The sequence below is a fragment of the Gossypium raimondii genome, chromosome 6, assembly GCF_025698545.1.
Source record: "Gossypium raimondii isolate GPD5lz chromosome 6, ASM2569854v1, whole genome shotgun sequence".
In the NCBI taxonomy this organism is placed as follows: domain Eukaryota; kingdom Viridiplantae; phylum Streptophyta; class Magnoliopsida; order Malvales; family Malvaceae; genus Gossypium; species Gossypium raimondii.
This window is the reverse complement of record NC_068570.1, coordinates 54,528,341-54,545,452: the sequence shown is the minus strand read 5'-3', so window position 1 is coordinate 54,545,452 and position 17,112 is coordinate 54,528,341. Positions and strand designations below refer to the sequence as shown.

At 32.0% G+C, this 17,112-nt stretch overlaps 4 protein-coding genes across 7 annotated transcripts; 3 read left to right on the top strand and 1 right to left on the bottom strand.

Moving 5' to 3' along the window:
* The first annotated feature begins 329 nt into the window (after positions 1-329).
* LOC105774267 (MLO-like protein) lies at positions 330-2,227 on the top strand. Of its 3 annotated transcripts, none has more exons than XM_052632148.1 (8): positions 330-733; positions 866-921; positions 1,132-1,206; positions 1,302-1,396; positions 1,480-1,529; positions 1,647-1,687; positions 1,860-1,927; positions 2,077-2,216. In XM_052632148.1, the coding sequence occupies exons 3-8, from the start codon at positions 1,204-1,206 to the stop codon at positions 2,078-2,080; spliced, it is 261 nt and encodes an 86-aa protein (XP_052488108.1). In that variant the 5' UTR covers positions 330-733; positions 866-921; positions 1,132-1,203; the 3' UTR covers positions 2,081-2,216. The 3 variants fall into 3 exon arrangements, with proteins under 3 accessions (XP_052488108.1, XP_052488107.1, XP_052488106.1); XM_052632147.1 differs by having other exon boundaries at positions 331-733; positions 873-921; positions 2,016-2,227; XM_052632146.1 differs by having other exon boundaries at positions 332-733; positions 2,016-2,227.
* Positions 2,228-2,258: 31 nt separating this feature from the next.
* On the top strand, positions 2,259-4,226 carry LOC128041771 (uncharacterized). Its single transcript, XM_052632089.1, has 4 exons — positions 2,259-2,274; positions 2,444-2,580; positions 3,699-3,860; positions 3,976-4,226. The coding sequence occupies exons 1-4, from the start codon at positions 2,259-2,261 to the stop codon at positions 4,066-4,068; spliced, it is 408 nt and encodes a 135-aa protein (XP_052488049.1). The 3' UTR covers positions 4,069-4,226.
* Positions 4,227-9,805: 5,579 nt separating this feature from the next.
* On the top strand, positions 9,806-13,405 carry LOC105773406 (BTB/POZ and MATH domain-containing protein 3). 2 transcript variants are annotated; one of them, XM_012595277.2, is made up of 4 exons: positions 9,806-10,453; positions 11,207-11,555; positions 12,124-12,400; positions 12,988-13,405. In XM_012595277.2, exons 1-4 carry the CDS (start codon positions 10,062-10,064, stop codon positions 13,200-13,202), a joined length of 1,233 nt encoding a protein of 410 aa, XP_012450731.1. In that variant the 5' UTR covers positions 9,806-10,061; the 3' UTR covers positions 13,203-13,405. The 2 variants fall into 2 exon arrangements, with proteins under 2 accessions (XP_012450731.1, XP_012450732.1); XM_012595278.2 differs by having other exon boundaries at positions 12,124-12,435; positions 12,988-13,130.
* A 508-nt stretch (positions 13,406-13,913) lies between these two features.
* Positions 13,914-16,090, bottom strand: LOC105774418 (uncharacterized). Its single transcript, XM_012596907.2, has 2 exons — positions 15,684-16,090; positions 13,914-14,659 (listed from the first exon to the last, which is right to left on the bottom strand). Exons 1-2 carry the CDS (start codon positions 16,075-16,077, stop codon positions 14,121-14,123), a joined length of 933 nt encoding a protein of 310 aa, XP_012452361.1. The 5' UTR covers positions 16,078-16,090; the 3' UTR covers positions 13,914-14,120.
* Positions 16,091-17,112: the final 1,022 nt, after the last annotated feature.

Below are 17,112 nucleotides of genomic sequence, written 5' to 3'. Positions count from 1 at the left end.
TTTAGGAAAAACGCCACAAAAAACCAAAGCCCAACGGCGTCATTTTCTTACCTTTGGGGGCTGTAGCGGCGTTTTTGAAAAAGCGCCGCTAATGATGGGGTCTTTAGCGGCGTTTTTGGAAAAGCGCCGCTAATGTTGGGGTCTTTAGCGGTGTTTTTGAAAATTGCAACGAATGTTGGAGTCTTTAGCGGCGTTTTCGAGAAAGCGCCGCTAAAAATTTATTTATATTAAATAAAATAAAAAAAATAAAATAATTTTTGTTCAAAATGACAATAGCGGTGTTTTTTTTAGAAAACGCCGCAAAAATCATTTAACTTTATAAAATCCCGCCATTTTACCCCAATTTTTCCCCCTGAATCCCTAATCTTCAGACTTTTCTTCACTCCCGTTTTCTTCAGACTTTTCATATCCCGCTTCCTTCTCATTATCTCTCTCTCTCTCGGTTTCATTTCAATATTTCCCCTCATTCTTTTTCGTGAGAGGGAGAAACCCAAAGATTTTGTCTGCCGTTTCTTTTTTTTTGGTGATATTGAAATCCCCTGTTTTCGCTATGTGTTTGAAATCTATCGATGTCGGTCTGTCTGTTTCTTTTTGGTTTTTTATTTGTCTACTTTCGTGAGGGATAATCCCTAAGCTTTCTATTGCAAAACTCACTGTGTCACTCTTTGTTTGAAATCTATTGTTGTGGGTCTGTCTGTTTCTTTTTGGTTGCTTTGTCGGAGACTGATTTCAGGTATGAATCTTTACTTGTGTTTGCGTTTTCATTTATGTCTTTCTCTTTGTCTTTTGCCTTTTCATTTATATTTTTAGTTTTAGAACTATTTTTTTTACTTCTAATTCTGTTGGTTTACTTTATGATTATTAGTTTTCAGGTTTAGGCATCTGAGCTTTTGGAGCCGTTCTACCTTAACTCTTTGGATTGTAAGTACAATCAGATGAACATTTGAACTTTTTTTCATATAATTGGAGGGCCCGACTTCTACGAAAAAACTTGAGCATTTCAAGAAAAATGAAAAATCCGAGTCCTTTTTGTAAAAGAAGTCCAGCAACCATTGAATTTATAGCATGGGATTCTTTTTCTTTAGGTGACATTTTATGGTTATGAATTCTGATTTGATTCTTTATTTATAGGTCTGTTTCTTTAGACAATTCTTTGGGTCAGTCACAAAGGTTGATTACCTGACATTGAGGCATGGATTTATCATGGTAAGCTAAGCCATGGATTTCTATGGAGTTTTATGTTATTTTATTTTTCCTATTTTCTTGTTTCTAATTGAAACTTCAATCTGCAATGCTTTCAGGCACATTTGGCACTTGAAAACGAAACAAAATTCGATTTCCAGAAATACATCAAGAGATCATTAGAGGATGATTTTAAAGTTGTTATAGGGATCAGGTTGGTAGTCTCAAGCTAACCAAGTGTTCTTCAATTTTATTAGTTAAAACTTTACGATGCTAAGTTAATGATTGTGTTTGCAGTCCAATCATCTGGTTCATTGCTGTCTTGTTCTTGCTTGCCTATACACATGGTAAGTATCTCATCATATTCATAAAAAATTAAGTTCAATAGTGTCATCATATGAACATAGTGATGGATATTTTTGAGCTTACTAATGATTAATGATCAATTTGCTCTTCATCAACAGGATGGTATTCATATTTATGGCTACCTTTTATCCCCTTAATTGTAAGTACAATAGCATGTTTGATTCATTTGTACATGTATTTCTGGTTTGGGATTATGAGCAAATTGTTTGATATGCAAATTTGTACATGTAGTTCTTTCCTTTCTGTTGTGTGTTTCATATGCAATTGTTTGATCACCTTATCTAATAAGTCATTTTTTCATCAAATTTCAGTATGAATTTACGATAAGATCTTGCTACCATGAACATATTGAAGACGTTATCATTAGAGTCTCAATGGGGTGGGTTCATGCAACTTTTTAGGCCAACATTTTGATTTAACAAAGTGAAAACTTTTCTCATAAAATGCAAAATTTGCAACTTTTTCAGGGTTATCATACAGTTCCTTTTCAGTTATGTGACTCATCCACTCTATGCTTTGGTGACTCAGGTAAGATATACATAATAGAAACTTGCAGTTCTCATATTCTGATCTATGATAAACCTGGAACAAGTTAAGACCATGATAATGGAAAGTTCACCGAGGAAGCTGGGCAGTTTAATGGGCTTGATGTTCTTGGAGATGGTAATGCTGCAGTTATCAAATACTTGGATGAAAAATTGTCCATTATAATGGAGGAATCATATGGTAGGTTTTTCATTTAAAGCCCATCTTTCTACTACTTCTATTATTGTTGTTATTATTATTCTTTGTGATAATTTTATAAAGGTCTGTTGTTGGCTGCTATTCTTTTTCTGAGTGTTAAACAAAAAAGGGTACCCATGCCAGTAATCACCATACCTATTCTGTTATGCAGAACATAAGTATCTATATGATTGGCGTACAAAGAAGCCTACTATATTTAGGGCAACTGAACAATGGTTTGCATCAATGGAAGGCTTTCATCAGGCTGCTATGGATGCTATTGGTCATGTAAAATGGATTCCTGCTAAGGTATTTGTTTCAATTGGCATTGGAAGTAATCTTTGAGTAGAGAAAAGGAGATTCAAACCCAACTTTTAGCAATAGATTTATGCGCCTTTCATTAAGCCTATGTGAACAATGTGATTGAATATGAATTCCGTGTTATGTTGGATGCTTAACATGAGGTTGGTCACATGTGGGCTTTTGTTGAGCTCGTGAGGGGCAGTGTTAATTGGTGTAACCTCATGTCTGTTAAGTCTTTGGTTTCTTGTCTTATATTCAAGTTTTGTTTCCTCATATACTGCCAAGTAGTTTTAGGTTGGATGCTTAACACTATGTAAAGTAATAAAATGTATTCAAGCTCATTGGTAATTTGCCTTTCACATCTTAAATTTTAATTTGCTTTCCTCTCATTTTTCTAATCTATCAAGCAATGGATGAAAATAAATTACCTTTTCTTTCTATTTTTCCATCTTTCCTATCAAGTGCACCAACAGAAAGGACAAAAATATTTTCTTTCTATTTTTCTCCTTCAATCTTTAATCTTTCCAATTTTTTTTCCATTTTACCAAGCAAAGCCTTGATTTTATCTTTTGAAAAATGGTATCATTTATGTTGACAATTATATGTTGGTATGTTTTGTTAATGACATGTCTGCTACATTGTGGTTTCCCTTGCTGTTTCACTATGGAGATCTAGGAACAGCAAGTATAGTTGGCATGTTGTTGGATTTTTTTCTTCTTTTTTTTGGCACATTAAAAAAAGAGAAAAGGACCCAAAGAAATGAAATATGAAAAAAAGTATATTTAATTCTCAATTTTAATTATTTCTGTTTATAATTACCATCTGGGAGAAAAGCTATGTTGTTGTTGTCGTAATTGTAACACGTGTCATTGCTATTATTTTTTTGTATGGTAGAATTTGATTAGTGAATCTTTACTTCTATTACTCTTATTGATTATGTCCACTCTAAGGAGTATCTAAATAATTTTATGAAAAATTTGATGCCAATTTTTTATCATTACAACAAGTGTTATGTTGAATTTGTTGTTTTCTGCATGTAGTTAACTTATCCTCTGTTGCATTTATTTTTTAAATATTGATTTCATTTCTTGAAAATACCTCCACTGTTTTAAACTTATGACCAGATGGAGGATTTTAAGGAAAAGGAGAGGGAGCTTCGAACTAGTTCACTAACTAGAAAACAACCAAATACTGGGTCAAAAGAAACCAGCTTAGATGAAGTGCTATGTAGGCACAAGGAGAGAAAACCTTTTGCCTATGGACTTTGTAATGAATGTTATGAAGAGGTGAGCACCCATGTACCTACTAGGCGTTCCTATCTTCTTTTGCCCGTTACAATTGTACCACTAGAAACTGTTCTATCATTGAAGCTCAAGTTCATGCTGTTACTGGTTGGTGCAGTTCATGAAGGTTTCAGGAGGGCTCAATGAAGGATCAGATCCATCTGCATTCCAGAGTGCTGAGAAAGAGAGACTGGCAAAATTATCTATTTAGGAAAATGCTAAAGTATGTTCTGTAATCATACTTTCTAAAGGTTTAAGGACAGTGAAAGGTTGAAAATCCTAATTGTAATTGCTTGATATATTTTACTTTGCGAAAGTCATGTGGGCACTCAAGTTATTCTCTCACAATATACTTCTCTCCCTTCCTAATGTGCTAACTGATCTCTTAATTGTGTTATTAATTTATTATTTTAAATTCTAAAACTACTTCACTTCATTTGGATGAATTTGTACAGCTATATTCCCTTTGTGAGAAAACAATCGTAAGCATTTCTGTTGGTAAGTACTGGGCTGCTACTGCTATAGGTGATGTTTACATGTGGGATGGCAAAAAAAGTATGGATAAACCACCTGTTGCAACTCGGTTACACTGAGTAAAGGGAAAAAAGATCCCTTAAAGAGTTGATTTTGAGAGTTGGTCACGAGAGAATGTAACTTGTAAACAATTTTCTAATATAGAATGTAACTTGTAAACAGAACTTATGTAATTCTAATATAGAATGTAAACAATTCTCTTATGTAATTCTAATATAGAATGTAACTTGTTTTAATTTTCTTAATTTAAATTCATTAATTTTTATATTTAGCTTTAAAGTTAAAATTTTAATATAAATTTTAATTTAATATTTTTTATCCTTAAAAGTTATAGTTTAAAGTTTAAATTTTAAAAATAAAACATAATATAATATTTATGATAGAAATAAATATTATTTAATTAAAATATTTTTTTAAATCATGTTTTTAGCGGCGTTTGTGGCAAAAGCGCCGCTAAAGGTCTTGGTCTTTAGCGGCGTTTGTGGGAAAAGCGCCGCTAAAGTTCTTGGTCTTTAGCGGCGTTTGTGGGAGAAGTGCCGCTAAAGGTCTTGGTCTTTAGCGGCATTTGTGGGAAAAACGCCGCTAAAGGTCTCGGTCTTTCGGCGTTTGTGGGATAAGCGCCACTAAAGGTCTCGGTCTATAGCGGCGTTTGTGGGACAAGCGCCGCTAAAGTTAGCCACACGTTCTTTAGCGGCGTTTTTTCGGCGCTTCTTAACGTGCCGCTAAAAGTCTGTTTTGGTGTAGTAAATATTTTACAAATTGCATGTGTCCTTATTAATTACTTCCAAACCTAAAATTTTTATTATTTATTGTATGTTATATTCTAACGCACACCAGTATTCCAAATACATCGTTTCCACACGCATATGCTTGTGATAGGAATACTAGTATGTATTAATAATTTTAGTCATAGCTATATACTATATTATTATATTATGTAAAAGTATATAATCTATTATAATTAGTTACTAAAACAAACTTATTTGACCAAATCGATCCAATTCAAGCAAATCAAGATGTCAATTAGATTTTGATTTTAGACCAATTAATAGTTATGTATGTATTATTAGTTTTAAAATATATTATTACATTCTGTAATACTATAGCACCTACTATAATAGTAATACTATATTAATTATTAATTATTATTATATTTGTTTATATATATGTTCTAATTCTCTATACTCTCAAGACATTTAAAATTAGCCTCCTACTATATTATATAATGCTATATCATATCATATAATAAATAATATACTAATAACTTATATATATATGAATTAATGATTAAAAATTTATAATATCATGTAATACTATATTTTTATTATAATTTATAATATAATAATAGTTATATATACTGCATAATAGTTTTAGTAATAGTTATATTCTATGGGAGGATTCACTTACATTAGTGTAAAAGTATAAAACTAAAGTAGTTTTACTACATTTCGTATTTTTTGTATGATTAATATTTTCACGATCCAACCATTATATTTTGTATTTCATTCATATATATTATGTATGTCAAATTTTATGTAAATTAAAAATTCTAACTATTTTGTTTTATGAAAAATTTTAACTGCTTCAATAAATATAAATATATATAGTATTTTAGATCAATATGATAGAAATATTGATCGATTAAAAATTTTACGTGCAGGACAAGTAAAATTATATCGATAAATTCAATAATTAGATTATTAAAATATTAGTCATACAAAGAGATACAAAATGGTTTACATCGGTGTAAGTGGATCCTCCTCATATACTATATTATTATATTATTTAATAGTATATCATCTATTATAGTTAGAGATTTAAACTGACTTAGCCAACGAAATCAAGCCAATTCAAGCAAATCGATTGATAAATTCGGTTTTGATTTTGGACCAATTAATAGTTATATATATGTATTAATAGTTTTAAATATATTACTTTTCATTATATATTATTGTTTATTATTATATTGGTTGAAATATACTCTAAGTTCCTATACTCTTTGTACACTTGAAAGTTAGCGTTACTATTATTTTATATAATACTATATCATATTCATATAATCATGGGCATAGTTAGGGGGCTAGCAACGCCTGCGGTCCCCTCTAAAATGGAAAAATTTTCATTTAGGCCTTTTAAAATTTTTAAAATTTTAAATTAGTGCAGGTAAAATTACACTTTGACCCCTTAAAAATGATAAAAAATTGATTTAATCCTTTAAAATTTATAAAGATATAGGCTATTAAAACGGTGAAATTGCATTTTTACTATCATAAAAATTACAATTTAATTTTGATCCCCCTAAAAAAAATTTCTAGCTTTGCCCCTGCATATGATATATAATATATTAATAGTTTATACATGCATTAATAATTAAACATTATAATATTATGTAATACTATATCTTTTATTATAATATATAATATAATCATAGTTATATATATGTATTAAAGTTTTAGTAATAGTTACATACTATATTATTCTATTATATAATAGTATATCATCTATTATAGTTAGCTATTAAGACCTACTTAACCGATAGGGCTAAACCATAAAAAAAATTTAGGGGGGTCAAAATTAAATTTTAATTTTTACAAAATTAAAAATGCAATTTTACCATTTGAATAGCCTATATTTTTATAAATTTTAAAGGATTAAATAAAATTATTATCATTTTTAGGGGGCCAAAATGTAATTTGACCTTTACTAATTTAAAATTTTAAAAATTTTAAAGCACCTAAATGGAAAATTTTCCATTTTAGGGGCTCCTACCAGCCCCTAGCTACGCCACTGTTAACTGACTAAATCGAGCCAATTCAAGCAAATCGATTAGTTAATTCGATTTTGATTTTGGACTAATCAATAGTTATATATGTATTAATAGTTTTATAATATATTATTACATTATGTAATACTAGATCATATACTATAATAGTAGTACATAATATATTAATTATTACATATTATTGTTTATTATTATATTGGTTGAAATATGTTTTAAGTCTCTATACTCTTCATACATTTAAAAGTTAGTCCTCCTACTATATAATATAATATAATATAATATAATAAATAGTTTATATATGTATTAATGATTAAATATTATCAGTTATTATATTACTAGTTTATATATGCAAAGGTTGGGTTCGGTAAGCAGTTGATTTGATGTTATCGGTTCAATTTCGGTTTTGAAATTAAAAATTGTTCAAACGAAATTAACCAACTTTACACTTATTAAATGTGTAATATATTTAAAACCATATCCAATACCAAACAAACCCAAACGTAGGCCCAATTTAAACTTTAATTCAAAACCCAACCTAAATAAAAATAAACTCATTCTAAATTAAAAATTAATATAAAGATAATAAGATTAATTAAAACATTAAACATTAATCAATAAAAACAAAACCTAAATTCCCAAATCATTAAAATTAAAATTATTAGTAATATTCTCAGTATCGCATAATAAATCATGTTAATCAATTTTTATAAGTACTTATCGTATTGTTAAATTAATATATTATGTTATTATATATTTTATATTATCATTAAATTTAAATTTTATAAATTTTAATAATTATTAATTTTAATAATTATTATACATTATGTAATTGTAATATTAAAATATTTTATATTCGATTAATATTTTTAAAATTTATTTCACTTTATAATTTAACATAAAGATTTATTATTAATTACTTTTGCTATTAATAAAATTTTAATATAAATATGTAAGGCTTATGAACATATTTTAAGTAATATCATAAAATTATATTAATTATGGTCTATTATGGTTGTTCAGCTATAAATTCGGGCTTTAGATTGGATTTATCTCGATCTTGGACCAAATTGATCTCAGACTCAAATTCTTATAGATTCGGGCTTTCTTGAGCTCAAGCAATGTTAGGCTCGAATTTTCTCAGATCATATTTGTTACAAGCTTGGATCAGCACGAGCAGGCTTTTCTGGCTCGAGCCTGTTTTTCTAGCATTACATATGGGAAACATTTGTAACACTCCTCACTCGTCCTAACGTACGACAGAAATTGAAGGTTTCATCGAAACTATTTAAACTTAACAATTGGTACCTAGATGCCTAACTTTTTTTGGATCTAATTGGGAACTAAACTTAAACACCGTAAGCTAACTTGGTACTTTTCCTAGGTACCTGATTAACACCATTAAAACACACTAATGTGGTATTAATGATCAATAGCACGGTGATAAGTGATAGCTTTACATTTGATATGTGAAAAAATATTTAAAAGTATTTAACATTTTTTAAAAATATATAAATTTTTAACATATAGGGAATGAATTGGACAAATGGTTCTCCAAGTTCATCTAAATGTGGACAACCATTTGCCCAAGTTTATTTTAGACATAAGTTTTTAGTTTATATATGTACATATTTAAATTTAATATTATTATTTTGAAATTTAAAATATATACAATCTAAAATATTTAAAATTATATAAAATTATAAAAATATTAAAACTATTATTTGTCATCACTAGAATGAACTTAGACAACTAATTCTCCAAATACATTTAAATCTGGATAATCATTTGACTAGATTAGACCTGTTCATGGATTGAGTTACTCGTCCAAGCCCGAAGGCTTGCTCGAAATTGGGAGGGTTTGAAAAAAAATATATTAGGTCTGAAAAATGGGTTTGAATGACCTATTTAAAACATGGGCCGAGCTTGGGCTTCAACATTTAAGGCCCAAGCCCAACCCGACCAAATATATTTTTAAGTTTGTAATGTTTTATATTATATAATTTATAACACATAAAAATTAAATCTATAGTAATATATAATACTACTATAATGTAATTATTAAAAAAATGTTAAGAAAACTAAATATAAAATTTTAATAAATAAAAAATATTAAAATATTAAATATTAAATTAAAATAATATAAATATATATTTTAAAAATAATATGAGTGGGCAAAAACAGACTTAGGTTAGTTATTTACAAATATAGTCGGGCTTGGGCAAAATTTTAAGCTCATCTTTTGGGCCGGGCTAAGCTTAAGCAAGCATAAAGTATATTAATATCATACTTAAGCCCGACCTGAACCCAATCCACGAACACTTCTAAATTAGATTCATTCCAAACTTTTTTTTATTAATTTTATATATTTTAAATTTTTTATAAATTATCATATTTTTATATTATTATTAAATTTAAAATACATAAAATTTGATATTTTATAAAATCTGATATTATAAAATGATTTTTTCTATAAATTTATAAATTTTATATATTTTAAATTTCTAATGCATCAAAATTTCAAAGTTTAGTAGTCGTTTAAGGGCTTTTTAGTATATTAGCCATTTATTATTTACTTTTTTACATCATAAAAAAATGCTAATTTTGTTTAAAAATATATATTGCATACACAATTCCCGTTAACCAACCCCCAAACTCCACCGAAGCAGGAGAAAAAGGAAAAAAAAACTCTAAGAAACCTCTTTAACATTTCCCCTCCGGTCATTTTATCGCCGCCGCCGCTGCTGTCGCTGCTGCCACCACAATCACCGTCACCTCTATTTTTATAAGGAAATAGCCTTAACCTCTTATTTTCCACATTATACCCTCACTTATTTCTCCAAATTTACCCAATAAATGCAATTTCTAGGGTTAGGGTTTTGGGGAACTCGATGAAAAAAAGAAAGAAAAGCAACATGGAAGATTTCAAGGATTCGGAATCGAAATCGGTGAGTGAGACGGTGAACGGGTCACACCAATTCACGATCAAGGGTTACTCGTTGGCGAAAGGGATGGGTGCCGGGAAATGTATACAAAGCGATATTTTTACGGTTGGAGGCTACGATTGGGCGATTTACTTCTACCCCGACGGTAAAAATCCGGAGGATAGTGCGATGTATGTTTCGGTTTTCATTGCCTTGGCTAGCGAAGGTACGGATGTTCGAGCGCTTTTCGAGCTCACCCTTATTGACCAGAGCGGGAAAGGGAAGCATAAGGTTCATAGTCACTTTGACAGAGCGTTGGAGAGTGGGCCTTATACGTTGAAGTACAGAGGAAGCATGTGGTAATAATTTTGGTTTAGACTTTAGGAGTTTGGTTCATAATTTTATGTTCTTTTTTGAAACTCTATATATATTTGTGTATTGGGAGAATAATTTTATAATTTATTGGGTACTTGCTTTTTTTTACATTATAGTGATATGGTTCTATATGTTGGTGAATTTTTATCGAAAATGGAGGTTCAGCAATTCGTGTGTGTTCGTTAAATTTCCCATGTCATTATCGTGTTTAAGCTATAAGTTGATATGAAAATAATTGTTTTATATAGATTTTGAGACGTTTGTGTAGTCACTTTGAATTGTAGTTATTTTTCCGTAAGGTTCAATGGAGTTGTTATTAAGCGTTTGGTAGGGTTACATCTTTTTGGCAAATTCTCCTACATTTATTTTTGAGGATCTAAGCATTGCACCAATTTAAGGTGTCTGAGAATTATGAACTCATATAAGGTAAAAACCACTTAGAAGCTGTTAGTATAACTTAAGTGAGCCTGGGACAGGACCCAGTGAGGCAATGACTGAAACAAGAAAAAAGAAAATGGTTCTAGGGGCAGAAACCAGTAACTTTTCTCTTTTTGAAGAAGTGTTTTATTGGTGATTTCCTTTAACATCACTTTCGATGTTTCATGTTCATCTCTGTTGTTGTTAAAATATGTGCATTTTATTTTGAGCATCTAAGTTTCTTTCAGCTTTACTATAATATTTAATCTATAATATGTGCATATTATATTGCTTTTACCTCTTTTCTTCCATGCATTCAGGGGCTACAAACGATTCTTTAGAAGAACAACTTTAGAAAGTTCTGACTACATTAAGGATGATTGCCTAATCATGAACTGCACTGTTGGAGTAGTCAGAACTCGCCTTGAGGGACCAAAACTGTCTTCTATTCCTGTACCGCCATCAGACATGGGTCAGAATCTTAGAGCTTTGTTAGAATCCGAAGTTGGGTGTGATATAATGTTTCAAGTTGGTGATGAGACATTTAAAGCACATAAGTTGATCCTTGCTGCACGTTCACCTGTTTTTAAAGCACAGTTTTTCGGGCTCGTTGGAGACCCTAACTTGGATAAAATAGTAGTAAAAGATTTTGAGCCTTCTATCTTCAAGGTGATGCTTCCTTTTACTTTCTTTTGGTTTTGGACTTTGAAGAATAAACCAACAATTAAGTATATTGCATAAGGAAAAACTTGCAATAAATATATGATTCTTCTCAATTAATTGAAATAGAAATAGGGTTCAATAAACTGCAGTTCTTATATTTGCCTGGATGTGAAGATCCAAGTGTAGATTTTAGTTAGATAGATGTGCTTTTTCATTCATTGGCTAATGAAAGGATTAACTCAAATGAGAATTCATTTGGATAAAGAAGTAATGAAAGATTTTGAGTCTTCTATCTTCAAGGTGATGCTTCCTATTAGTTTCTTTTGGACTTTGAAGAATGAACCTAAAATTAAGAATATTGCACAAGCAAACCCTTGAAATAATGTGATTCTTCGTAATCCATTTGATTAGAAATAGGATTCAACAAATTGTGGTTCTTATATTTGCCTGGATGTGAAGATCCAAGTATAGATTTTAGTTATGTTGATGTGCTTTTTCATTTATTGGCTAATGAAGATCATCTCAAATGAGAATTCATCATTACCCTTACCTGTTCTTCTTCTTGTTCTTCCAGGCAATGCTCTTGTTTATTTATACCGACAAGCTTCCTGATGTACAAGAAATTGTAGACTCCACATCTATGTGTACATCTACCAATATGGTTCAGCATCTTTTGGCTGCTGCTGATCTGTACAATTTAGATAGACTCAAAGTATTGTGTGAGGCAAAATTGTGTGAAGAACTTAATGCTGATACGGTGGCAACAACCCTTGCACTTGCTGAGCAGCACCATTGTGCACAGCTTAAGGCCATATGTTTAAAATTTGCTGCAACTCCGTCAAACTTGGGAGGTGTGTGTTCAAAATACTACCGGTGCAAATTCCAGGTTATGTAAACTTGGGTTTTTGTATTGTTTGCATCAGAAGTCTGCTTTCCTATGCATGTCTAACTCTTCGATAGATGCCTGTATTTCAAGTACAAAACCCTCCTCAAGGTTAATGCACCTAATCCCTTAACCTCCAAGCAGTTTGGTACTTGAAATTTTTAGATAAAACTGTTCTGCAAAATGCTGGGAAACGAATTAGTGCATGATATTGGTCTAGGCATAGCAAGTTGTGTGCTCAAAACTGTTAAATGCTTTAGATGTTGGAATTTATCCCTGAAAATTTGTTCGTAGTAAAGTGAAATTGTTTTGGTTGGATGCACCAGTTAGTCATTTGTCTCTTTCAGTCAATTCTATGCATGGCCGGTCAATCGTTGACAAGCTCTGAATGTGTTTGTTCCGAGGACAATGGAAAGTGATTGTGATAGATCATTTTTTATCACATGAACCTGGTTCTGTTGAAAAGTTGGAATTAGTATTACATTACAAACTAACATATTTTCTTGTTTGGCAATGGTAATGCTTAAGCTAATGTATATTTCCGTTATTCTGCAGCGGTGATGCAATCAGAAGGGTTCAAGCACTTGGAGGAATGTTGTCCATCTTTGTTATCGGAGATGTTGAAGGCCTTTGCATCCAGCGAGGAGAGCTCGAGTCTGCTTTCAAGTCGGAAGAGGAGTGTCAGCAGTGTATACGGGATGGATCTTGCAGCAGAAGGTCCGGCAGCAGAACCGATGAATCCCAATGGCAGGCGAGTTCGGAGGCGTTGATTGGCAGTCAACGGTAAGTGTGTTTGGGGGTGTTTCTGGGGGCATACCATTGAAATATTTGGAGTGGATTGTTATGTATTTACATGTGGGTAATATATTAGTTAGAACTGGAAATGCCTTTTTTGGTTCTGTGTATAAAGGAACTGTTTTCTTGATGCTGAAATGTATGGTTTCTGGGGCAATTAAATAAGCTATTAGTTTCAGTTTCGCCGTCTTTTTTAAAAGATACTTGGAGTCCGTACTTCTAATATTTAGCTTGACTAGTTGGTGAGTTTAATGTATTTTTTATCTATAATTAACATTAGATAAGACTAATATATTAGTATAATTAAACCTAATCGAAGAAATTTAAATTTGAGCAATACATAGGTGTAACAAATTTGGCTGATTGAATTTTAGTTCGAGTGTGTTAAGGCATATTATCTTCTTATTCATGGGTTGCAAAGGGATTATAGATAGTTTTAAGTATTGTGTTAAAAAGAGTAGATTTTGAATTTATAATAGATTGTTCAAAAGTTTTAACAAATTTAAATTTATTTAAAAAATATTATTTCATTCGAACAAATCGGTTTGAATTCCATGAGTGGTTTGAGTTTTGCCATCTCTATCTTTATATAGTTTTTGTACAAATATGTATTTTTATACATTTCTACATTAAATCATGTATAAATTTAGAAAAGAAAATCAAGCATACAAACAGTCAACAAAATCTAACATTGAAAATTTTGTTAATCTTTTATTATTTGAGAAAAACAAAAGAACACTTTCTTTCTCCTGTTTCCACTTGAGTCAAAAAAATGATAACATTGACACAAATGCCAACCATGAAATCAACTTACATAAATAACCGGGGAAAATAATTTAAAGAAAAAAGGGTTAAAATCTGCACTTACAGAGTGAATTGCAACTGAATGAGTTCTAGTTTGCTCTTGGTGTGGCCCATTCGACTCGAAGGATGAGATTGTCGTAACCGTAGCCATTGAGCTTGTTAATAGCTCTTTGCGCATCCTCTCGATTTACAAAGTTAACAAAACCGAAGCCTCGACTTGTGCCCGTCTTCTGATCCATAGCAACATACACGCGAGTCACGGCACCAAATGGACGGAATAGCTCAAGCAAGTCGGGCTCCCGGGTATCCTCAGATAAGTTTGTTACCCTCACTGAGTTTTCATCATTCCTACGTCTCATATCTGATCCAGCAGTTCTCTCGGCACCTGCTCTCATGCTTGGTGGAACATAAGCTCCCTTTCCAGATCCAGAAGCAGCCACAGAGGCCTCAGATGCCACAGGTTTATCGACAAAGGTTTCAACCGGAGCAGCGAGATCCTTGTATGGACATTTGGAAGTCCAGTGATCACCTTTCTTACCGCATGTGCGGCACACCATGAGAACAGCACCTCCTTTGCTTAGCTGAGCCAAGCTGTCCCCTGGTACCTTTATTTCTTCGGCTTTCATACCTGTTAATAATAACTCTGTGTTTCAGAAGTTTAGACATCCAAAAGATGAACTAATGATAGAAACCGAAAGTCCAGAAATTTACAACCTAATTTAACCATGAGCGTCTTCCAGCAATTCTAACATAGTCTTCATCATGATAGAAACCTTCAATGTCTAGACTTAGAAACATGAAGTGCGGGAAACACATGTCTTGAATGTTGCTTATGGCCTTGGGACAAAACCAAGAATTCGGCTTTGCAGTTTTACAATGAAATGCCAACAAAACACAATGCTATTGGTGGCCTCATGGCCAGTCCACATGAAACAAACAGCCATTCAGCTAATATGAGATTAGCAAAACCTAGCCATTGTGTTCGAATGAAACACGAAACCGAAACAAAATATGCAAGCATTAAAATTTAAAACAAAAAATCAAGTGATTGAACAAAAATAGGAGCGGAATTTCAGTTTCCACAGCTAGTAAGGTAAGTGCGGAAATACGAATGCAAAATCATGCATCCGAAGAATGTAGCTAATGGCTCAAAAGTGAAACATAGAGATGTTTTTCACTGTGAAAAAAGGCCACTAACAAGCCGGTATGTGATTGGCTAATCGAAACCAAGCTCTCATACAACGCAATACGCTTGCAGTTAGGCCAAGGTTGTTCACAAACTTAGGCATTTTATTATTCGATAAAATCACAAGTTCTAGCTTTTAATTCTGCAAGAATATTATTTGTTCAAACACCAATTCTATCAAAAATTTTCCATAGAAAAATTAAATAAAAAATTCCTTGATCAAATATTATATGAACTCGAATATTATCGGACACCGCAAGAAATAGGATATCTAAATCTGAAATCACAAATTTTAGATATCAGTTGTTACTTAGAATATCTGAATTCGAAATCCCCGCAAAAAGCAGATCAAATATCGACAAATATCCGAATGCACACAGTCCATTTCCATCCCATTCATCAAATCTAGAAGAAATGAAAACAATAATAAAAGAAAAAGGGAGAGAGTGAGAATCGAGAATCAAACCAGGGGCTCTAGGTCGTTCGAGAATGATTTCTTCAGTGGAAACCATGGTGAGGCGACTCCCCACATCTTCATGCACGGCATCACCGAATTTCTCCCAATTCCTTCTCTCCACAGCCCGTTTATTCAATCGGGCCTTGGCTAGCTTTCGGACTCGGGTCGTCGTCGTTATTTTCACCTTATTGCCTTCGTCGTTGAACTTGTATTCGATCACTTTCTTGATCCCATTTTCATCAGGTCCGATCACTTCCTTGGGCGGTAACAAAAAGTCAAGATTGTCGTCTTCCTCTAGCTCCCCCCATCGAAATTTGCTCGCTTTAGATTGGTTCGGGTTCGGGTCGGATTTGTCGATCGGCATGTTTAGAGAGCCTGTTGTGAAGTGAACGACACCATACATGTTTTGTCGTTCAATGTTGATGTAAAACGTGCCGGTTTTCTAATTAGGGTAAATTGTACTAATAGTCACTCAACTTTTGGATAGCTGATAAAATAGTCACTTTGATTTCAATTCAGTCACTCAACTTTTAAAAAATAACAAAATAGTCGCTACCATTACAGATGTAACCAAAAGCTGAGATGACCTGTTAATGCTTTCTGGTGGCCCGTTAACTTGCCATGTTGGCATCCCACATGGAAACGACGAAAAAAGAAAAAACTCATATCTGAAAAAGAAAAACTGTGGGAAAGCTCTCTTTTTTTTCCCTTCTTCTCCGTGTTGAGTGTTTTTCTTTTTCACCTTATTTGCTTCCTCTATCTAATCACTTTGAATTGAAAGGAGAAAAAAATAAAAAGAAATTGAAACCGAAATTAGGATTTAGAAACTGGAAAAATACTAAAAACCCATATCATTCTCTCTTTCTCATGCTTTATTCTTCTTATTGTCCTTCAATATTTGTTTTTTTTGTTCTGGTTACTTATGTATTGTTATTGACCAAAAATAGGCAGAGAAAGTTGTTTTTTTGGTGATTTAGTATTTTAGGAAGAAATTCCTCTATGGGACAAAGTTTAGCCTTGAAAAAAATTAATGAAGTATATATTTGGTTGTGCAAGTGTTGGGGGGAGGTTGAAATTTATCCACAATAGTAACAACTAAGATAAGAAGAAGAAGAAGAATATTGGGGAGAAAAACCCTGACCTAGTTTAATGGTGGTGCAAGTGGTGGTGGTCGGAGTACTTGTTATTGGTTCTGCTGGTTTGTTTGTGGGGTCGATTGTATTGGGGCCGTTGGAGACCTTGAGAGGGATTTTACAATCTCTTTTTCTTTTTCTTCTTCTTCTTTTTCTTCTCTTATGTTATTAGGGTTTTTTTTTTAATTTCTTCTTAAATTGGGTCGGTTTCCACTATGGACATCCAACGTGGCCAGTTAACTAACCACGTCAGCTAGTTAACTGGCTACATCACCTATCCTATTAGGTCTGTAACGGAAACTATT

Bases quoted from the DNA above. Each gene is read 5' to 3' on its own strand.
- LOC105774267 (XM_052632147.1), top strand. The intron at 1,530-1,646 runs GTAAGTATCTCA...CTTCATCAACAG, and splicing joins CTTGCTTGCCTATACACATG to GATGGTATTCATATTTATGG. The intron at 1,928-2,015 runs GTGGGTTCATGC...CAACTTTTTCAG, and splicing joins ATCATTAGAGTCTCAATGGG to GGTTATCATACAGTTCCTTT.
- LOC128041771 (XM_052632089.1), top strand. The intron at 2,581-3,698 runs GTATTTGTTTCA...ACTTATGACCAG, and splicing joins TAAAATGGATTCCTGCTAAG to ATGGAGGATTTTAAGGAAAA. The intron at 3,861-3,975 runs GTGAGCACCCAT...TGGTTGGTGCAG, and splicing joins GTAATGAATGTTATGAAGAG to TTCATGAAGGTTTCAGGAGG.
- LOC105773406 (XM_012595277.2), top strand. From the start codon at position 10,062: ATGAAAAAAAGAAAGAAAAGCAACATGGAAGATTTCAAGGATTCGGAA. The intron at 11,556-12,123 runs GTGATGCTTCCT...TTGTTCTTCCAG, and splicing joins TTGAGCCTTCTATCTTCAAG to GCAATGCTCTTGTTTATTTA. The intron at 12,401-12,987 runs GTGTGTGTTCAA...GTTATTCTGCAG, and splicing joins AACTCCGTCAAACTTGGGAG to CGGTGATGCAATCAGAAGGG.
- LOC105774418 (XM_012596907.2), bottom strand. From the start codon at position 16,077: ATGTATGGTGTCGTTCACTTCACAACAGGCTCTCTAAACATGCCGATC. The intron at 14,660-15,683 runs GTTTGATTCTCG...TATTATTAACAG, and splicing joins CGAACGACCTAGAGCCCCTG to GTATGAAAGCCGAAGAAATA.